This window comes from Hippocampus comes, unplaced genomic scaffold (assembly GCF_001891065.2).
Source record: "Hippocampus comes isolate QL1 unplaced genomic scaffold, H_comes_QL1_v1.1 scaffold106, whole genome shotgun sequence".
NCBI lineage: Eukaryota > Metazoa > Chordata > Actinopteri > Syngnathiformes > Syngnathidae > Hippocampus > Hippocampus comes.
Genome location: NW_017842055.1, coordinates 1,084,457 through 1,092,788, shown reverse-complemented (window position 1 = coordinate 1,092,788; position 8,332 = coordinate 1,084,457). Strand labels below are relative to the sequence as shown.

The window sequence follows — 8,332 nt, the reverse complement described above, 5'->3', positions numbered from 1 at the left end:
GGGGGGGGGGGGGTGTGTGGGGAGTGCAATAGCGAGGAGGCGCGAGCACGTGAAACAAGTTCTTCGAACGAAAGGATAACACACCAAAAAAAATTGAAGAAGAAGAAGAAGAGGAAGAGATGGACGCGGGGAATCGCGTGCTGATTTGGCGCGTACTTTTCTTCTACTTGGCGCCCGCGGGACTTGCCGGCGCGCAGTTTTTCCCAGGTGAAGTAGTGACACCATCCCCATCATTTTGATGATTGGCGCGTATGACGAGGATGAGATTTGCCGCTTGGTACGCGTCGTTCATGCTTCAAATTTCTGTCATTGATTCTCCATCGTTCGATTGTCTTCGAGTCGCCACGTTTTGGTTGTTGAGTGCGCGGGTCGGGAGCACCTCCTGTCTGTGCAAACTTTAAGTGTTTCTTTTTCTCGCCCTTTCCGCTTGGTATTCAGCCCACGATTGCGCTCGGCACAGGCAGCCGCCCCCCACCTCCCCCACATCCCCTTTGGTTTCCTTCAGTGAATATGATGGGACACTTGTTTCCATTTTATACATTTAATTCGCCTTTCACTTCTGTCGGTGTGAACCGAGAGCAATGTGACGAGACTTGAATTGCCGCTGACTGTCGTCAACGCTTCGTGCGCGCTTGGCTGCGCGTTTTGGGAGCTTTGAACAAGTCGTTGCAACCTGCAGTGCACTTTGATGTCGTCGGGGGGCGGTAGCGGCCCATCGGACCACACGCGCGGTTGTTTGTGTAGATCCTGTTTTGCGAGATGTTTCTTGGCTTGGAAATCATAAAAAGTGATTGTTGCATGAGAAAAGAATCGTTTTAGTTTGATTTCAGATGCTGTCATTTTAGTAAAGTTGGAGCCACTTTACTTGATGTTTTTTTTCTGTATAATGACATCAATGGCCTCGAAGCGTGTTACGACAATATTTGAATTCGAGGCGGTTTTGTTGTTGTTGCCGTAATCATTTTTAACGTTCGAACATTTATGAATTGACTGAATTTGAACTTTTATTTTTTCGAAACAAAATGTATCGCCGTCTTTCCGAGACAAAGGTGACTGCTCGCGTTTTTCATGTAAATGACTTCCAGTGGTAAATCATAAAAGATAACAATGAGAATAATAATATGCAGAGATGCTATAATAGGACGGACAACAAGCCCAAAAAATCAGGATATATCAATACGGGGGCTGAAAATGTTTGCATGTATTTTAATCATAGTTTCTTGCACATAGGAGAGGATTAGCTCTGCAGAAGAGAACACTTTGTGATATTTTCGTGTGCATCTTCAAATTCGGATTTGAAATGAAGGCTTGAAAGCAAAATGGGGTCTCACTGATTGTCTCGTGTTGTCAGTTATCAGTTTTGATATGTGTGTGTGCGTGTTTTTAGATATATATCTATATATCTATATATATCTATATATAGATATATATAGATATATAGATATCTATATAGATATATAGATATCTATATAGATATATAGATATCTATATAGATATATAGATATCTATATAGATATATAGATATATATGGTACAAATCCACATCTAATGTTTTGCAAATCCTTTTCAAGCTATATTCAATCAAATACATGACAAAAACAATGCAAATATTCTTCTTTTGAAATTGATACCTGCAACACATTCCAAATAGCTGGGACAGGGCAACAAAATCATTTTCTACGAATCGTCAAAAATTCAGAAAATCTGGAGAAATCTCGAAACATAAGCGGCAAGACCAATTATGCCAAAAAGGCCACTTTTTGGCATAATTGTCGAATGAAAACAGTTTGTCGCTACATGGACAGCTGTGAGTTCAGATGCTGCCCTGCATAGCCATAGCTCGATATCAACAACATCCTGGCTTCCCTGGGCCTGAGCTCATCTGGGATGGACCGACGCAAAGTAGAAAAGAGAGCTGTGGTCTGACGAGCCCAGATTTCGAATTGTTCGGGGACCTCCTGGTCAAAGCGGAAAAGTCCCATTTGGATTGTTATCAGCACGCAGTTCAAAAGCCGCTATCTGGGACAGCATGAAGTTTTGTTAGTTCCCGTGGCAAGGACAAAACGAGGTTTTGGAACAAATTCTGCTGCCGACCGAGCAGCTTCTTTTTCGGGGATGTCTTTGCTTATTTCAGAAGGACAACGCCAAGCCTCATTCTGCATGTGTTCCAACATCATGGCTTCGCCGTAAAAGAGTGTGAGCGCTCGACCGGCATGCCAGCCGTCCAGACCCGTCTCCCATTCAACACGCGCGATACATTATGAAGCCCAAAAAAACAACAGGACGCCCCTGACTTGTGAGCAACTCAAACTGTACATCGAGCATGAATGGGAAAGAATTCCACCTGCAAAGTCTCAACAATTAGTGTTCTCGAAAAGCTGATTGAGTGATGTTGAAAGGAAGTGGAAACATGCACGTGTTGCAGACACAAAACTCAAAGGAAATGATTATTTGCTAAAAAACAATCAACGTCATCAGTTTGAACATTAAATATCTTTGTCATACGTGTGTGTGTGTGTGTGTGTGTGCGCGCGCGCTGTCAGGAGACCCAATTCGAAAGTATATTAATCTGCCTTTCATTCGTATTATTTTGTGCGTGGTGCCAGGAGTCTCGGTAGAAGAGCATATCGTGGCATTTTGAATGACCCCGCGACGATGCGTCCGGTCAAAGTTGATCTCGGAGAAGCACTCGGCGTTGACCTTGGAGGAAGTCGCGTCTTTGGAGTCGAAATTGCACTTAAGGAAATTTGTTTGCCACCGCGTGTTCGTGTCGTCTCCTTGACGGCCAGCAAAGGAGGGAGGAGGGAAGGAAAGAGGAGGACGAAGAGAGAGAGAAGGACGGGCAAACCAAAAGGAAGCCTCGCATATTGGGAGGCATTCACCAAATCTGTTTGTTCGCTGAGAAATGTGCGCCGTTTCTCAGCAATAAAAGACAGAGCGATAAAAGTAGGACTTTGGCACCGTCTTGATGCCACATGTCGTTTGGGAACTTCATTTACACATAAGTAATGCTTTGGTGCCAAGGAACTCAGTTGAAGCGAGTTGAGGCCTTTCGCGTTGGGCAAAAATAGTGCTTTGCCACCATCCTGTGGCACCACGGTACCAAAGAACTATGTTGTCGTGAGTTTAGGAGCATCATATAGATGAAAGCAGTGCTTTGCCGCCGTCTTGTGACGGCATGAGCGCCCTGAACAACTTTCGTGGGTTTATTTCGATTGACTGATGATTGACCGAACTAAAATCATGACAAATCAAATGAGAATGTCGTCACCCTTTTTTTCCACGTTGCCTGCAAAGAATCTCTTTCTGCACTTTTTCCTGCAATTAATGAATCAAAAATCAAGTTGATCTAAACTACACGTTGATAGTAATTCCAGACAAAAAAGAACTTGAATGCGTTCATTTCGATGAAGTCGTGACAGAAACAAACAATGACCGCATGTTTCTATTTCTGCAGATATTTTTTGATGCAATGACTGACTCGGTGTTATGCAACCAGGTCCCCCTCAACTCTTTGACAGTTTTTACATTCTTGCACTAACCTTTTCCCGTAATTAATTCCATGAAATGAATGCAATTAAAGCCTCTTTTTCAAATGTTTTTCAACATTGCCTCATTTTGACATCTGCGGGGCTTTCGCCCCGCTCCTCCACCGAAGGCGAACCATTTTTAGGCCATCGTTGCCAATTCGCCGCGAGCGAGCGCTGAAGTACGTACGTTCATCCGCATTAAAGCCGCGGAACGGCGGCAAATTGCGGGGCGCACTTAGCGCTCTCTGCGCCGTGGCGTCGGCGGAGATAATGGAGACATAAAACACTCGCAAGCGTCGCGCGCGAACCCTGAGTGCGCGACCCATTTGGCAGCGGCGACGACTGCGCGAAGCGGCGAAGTCAAGTCCCGATTATTGAGGGAACGGCGTCGAGTGGGCGCCTTGGATGGGGACGTTCAAAACACCGATGACAAAACGGGGAGCCGCTGCATGTACTTTTTTTTTTTTTTAAACGAAAATGTTTTACAATGCATGTCATGAGCAATAGCGTAGATCTTGACGTGCACGTAGCTTTCGCTGTAAAATTGAACCGAAACAAAACAATCGGTTCGCTAGCAGCGTAAAACGCTCCCATCTCAAGTTTGAGCTCGCGTGTCAAAGCAAAAATCGTGCGAATAACGGCTGTTGTGCGCACGGACCTGCGCAAAGTGCGTTGTGGTCGTTGGAGCTGAACTGATTTAGAAAGAGAGAAAGGAAACAAGGATGGCTGCAAGAAAGAAAAGAAGGGAGAACGGCTGACCACAATGGTGACTGTGTTCTGCAGCCTTTGCGCCGGCGTTAGCCTTGGATGCTAATGAAGTGGCCTGCTGCGCCGCCCGTCGCATGCTCCAGTGTGTGTGTGTGTGTGTGTGTGTGTGTGTGTGTGTGTGTGTGTGTGTGTGTGTGTGTGTGTGTGTGTGTGTGTGTGTGTGTGGGTGTGTGTGTGTGGAAACACGAGTGGAAAGGTAACAAGGCCCTTGTCTTATTGTCTCACCCTCTTGAGGTCCTATTAACCTTTGCTCAACACACACACACACACACACACACACACACTCACACGAGTGAGTTAATTGGCTCAGGCAAATATTGTGCCGTAAGTTAATGCCACTGTTGCACATGGCTCCCTGTGGAGTCATTTTGTGTGTGCGCATGTGCGTGCACGCGCACACATGCGCACATTTGTTCACCGATAGACACAAAATTTGTCATGCCGGCTCGTCATGACAGGACACACCAAAACGTCTGAAGGAGCCATGCATGGAATTGAAGAAGAAATCGGCCATTTTGACGCTGCCCTTTTGCCCGGCGACATGCTCCCTGCAAAGTTGGGAAAAAGAATTCCCTGACTTTAGGTCATACGTTTGACACGTCGCTCCATGCGCAGCGCTTTGTATGCAGCGATGGCTGTTTGAAAGTGCTCGAGAAATACGCTTGAGTTGAGTCGAGGTGAGACGCGAAATTTGGGAGATCAGACAGAGTGAGCAGACGCGCTCATGACGTGGATTCGGTTTTCCCTGAGACTCGAAAGCTGTTTTGGTATGAAATGAAGCGTAAACAGACGGACGGAGATAGCGGGCCCACTTCTTAGCCTTTTAGCGCGCGCTAACATCGATTTGAATTTTCATGAGACTCTAAAGTCGTTTTGGTCCGAAACAAATCGTCAACAGACACATCTAGCACAGGCGGGCGCGCTCGTTAGCAAGTTAGCACGCATGGCTGCTAAGTAGCTAATGAGGGTGAAAACAGCTGCAAAGAAGACGCAAGCCCACTTTTCCATGAAAGCCAGTCGGAGCGCACGAGCGGAACGTTTAGTCCCGAGTCATTGAGCTCGCAATCTGGACGAGGAGGAGGAGCGGGGCTTCAAAAAAAAAAAACATCTCAGGAAGGATCCGGGTTTCAAATGGGGGGTTAAGGCTATATAGAAAGCGTACGTTTCAAAGTTAAGCTTCCAAATTCGGGCGTCAAGCCTTGGCCGTGGTACCCAATTAGAGTCTGAGTTCGGCTTTTAAACAAAGGCGCGCTTTCAAATTGAGCTTTCAAGACAGGATGACGGTTTGGAAGGCTGCTTAACATTTGGAACGAAAAAGTGTGGTTTTCAAGGCGGGTTTTGCCCGACACTTTGTGTCGCTTGTGTGAGTGCGTGCGTGCGCGCGCTCGCGCGAGGCCGTTAAGACAAACGGAAGCGAGCGAACGTGTCCTCGGGCTTTTACAAGTGGAGGTTCTGACCCGAGCCCGAGGCAAGCTGTCCGAGTCTGTCAAGGAGATGACAGGCATGCCACTGCGCGCGCGTGCGTGCGTGCGTGCTTGGGTGTTAGTGAAGGCTGTCATCGCCAAAGTGGAGGTGAAGAGAAGTCCCGGAGGTGTTTTTTTTTTTTCGCGTGTGTGTGTGTGTGTGTCTTTGTATGCGGAAACACACGCTTTGCGTGCGTGTTCCGCTCGAGCACCTCGGCCTAGACCGCCTGTCAATCAATTAGCCCCCCTGCCGCCTCCCGGGCTCCCTCTTCCTCGGCCCACCGCGCAGCTGCTGAGACCGCCCCCCCCCCCCCCAAAAAAAAAAACAAAAGACATTTCTTGCGTCAAGTGTGGAAGGAAAGAAAGATGAACAATAGAAATAATCCGCAACGTCAAGCTCGCCCGAAATCCACCTCGCGCTTTGCGCGCGTCATCCGATGATCGGTCCTGTTGGGAATGCCCGCGCTGTCAAACATTTAGCTGCTTTTAGATGCGTGATGCTCACTCAATTCCATTTGATACGTTCATGAGGTTTGCTGCGACTGGCTCATCGTTCTTCTTTTGGCATTTTGCCATTGACAAAACGAAAATGGTGGAAATCTTTGGAGAAATGAGCTGCTGACTTCATTTCATTTCATTTCTTCACCGGGAACGTCGCCCTGACCAACGTGGCTGCCACGCAGGCACGTCGGCGGCGTATCTCTTCTTTCTGTCTGCGGCGGCCGGCGCGTCTCTTCATGGTTTTGGCGAGCCGCGGCCGCCATTCTGCCGACAGCGGGCGCGGCTCGGCGTCCCTCTCGAGGAAAGATATTTCCATCCGATGACTTTGCGGCCGCCCACAATCCTCACCGAGGCGTGCTGACCTTTGTGTCCGAACGTGCGGCCGCGTCACTTTGCACGAGACGCGGCAGGTGTGTTTTCACTTGAGCTGAGTGGCCATTTAGCGATCACAAAGTTCAAAACAAACAAAGAATAAGCCTCGTGGGTGTTGGCTTGTACATTTGAACAGCGCAAGTTGGCCTCTGTTCTTCTTCTTCTAATTTTCACATTCGTTTAGCCTTTCGACTTTAGTCGTAAGCATCTCCGTCTTCTCGTGTCGTTGCTCCTGGCCCTCCCGGAGAAACGACGGCGCTCGTCGTGAGTGTAGCTCGCCTCGAGAGGAGCCAAGGTGTTTAGCCGCCATAGCTGGCCGGCCCCAACTAAATACCGCGCGTTCGCTTCGCGCCTGGCATTCCTCCGGCTGAGAAAGCAGAAGATGCGCGTGACTGGTGGCCTCGGGCGCACCTTTTTCACGAGGAGCCAGTTACCATGACATGTCAAACAATGGCGGGAGTCCTCGGTCGTCCAAATTTCGACGGTCCGTATGTGCCGTGCGGCCTTACCTTGTGCATTCAAAATAAAAACACAACCACCGGGCATTTTGTAAAAGTGGATGTGAGAGGGCGCCCCTGGGTGGCTGTGCGGGTCCAAGGTCACTGAAGGGTTAGCCGGGGAGGGTGAAAAAAGGAAGTAGGCCAACACACACACACACACACAAATAAAACATGTCCAACTATGAAAGGTGCGCACACCTATCTAAAAGTATAAATGTAAAAAGACACACAAACAGATGCCCTCAGCTATGACTGTCCTTGCTCTCCCTCTCATTCACGTGTGAGCACACACACACACTCTCTCTCTCTCTCTCTCTCTCTGTTTAACCTCAGGTGGTGAAAACACACACACACACACACGCACACGCACGCACAAACTCTGACCCGATTGAGCAGCATGTAACCTCAGGTAGAGAAACCGAACACATGCGCGCGCACGCACACACGCACCCAAACACACAAATCCAAAAGCATTTTAGTGTCTTTGGAGTTGTTGAAAATGGGACTGAAGTGTGTCTCTTTCAGCATTTACACACCATCAAACCATGGCGACATATAAATAATAGTGGGTGCGTGTCTTTACCGCCATTGATCAAATTATTTGAAAATCATTCATAGACATGAATGACGATTTAGATGGCGCACTGCAAGTATATCGAAATGATATGACGTCAACATGCTTCATTAGAAGTGTACAAACATGTCAATAGTGAAGTTGAATGCAAATTGGCTCAGCTTTTTATTTCCTTTCTTTTAGTTTTTAGTTTTGTGGTCTTTTTCTTCTCCTGATGAGCTCGGTTAAAAAAAAAAAAAAAAAAAAGGAATCAGCCTGCAGTAAAATGAGACTTTTCCTATTCAAGGCTGCTTGGAAATGATGAATAGATCCATATAATAAAGCCCCAAACTCATAAAATGTGTCACCTCAGGATGATTAGCAACACACGCGCGCGCACACGCACACACACACACACACACACACACACACGCCGTAAAGCAGCTCGGGGACATGGAGGCGTTTAAATGAAGCGCACCCTCACCCAGTCCAACGAGGATTTGTATATGCACATCAACACACATAAACATTGGGATATGCTTGATGAAATGTAGGTCTACGTAATGTGAACGTGAGGAAAACTTTGGCATGTAGGCCAAGCCGCCGCGAGCGACGATCGTGGTGGGCCTCTTGGGCTGGGGGGGGG

At 47.6% G+C, this 8,332-nt stretch overlaps 1 protein-coding gene across 12 annotated transcripts in view; it reads left to right on the top strand.

The window, feature by feature from the left end:
• Positions 1 to 14: 14 nt before the first annotated feature.
• The window catches only part of ptprt (protein tyrosine phosphatase receptor type T), a 133,951-nt gene continuing 125,633 nt past the window's right edge, over positions 15 to 8,332 (top strand). For all 12 annotated transcript variants that reach the window (XM_019860518.1, XM_019860515.1, XM_019860517.1 and 9 more), the window contains exon 1: positions 15 to 207. In XM_019860518.1, coding sequence (XP_019716077.1) covers positions 120 to 207 — 88 coding nt within the window. In that variant the 5' untranslated portion in view covers positions 15 to 119. The remainder of the gene's footprint in view (positions 208 to 8,332) is intronic.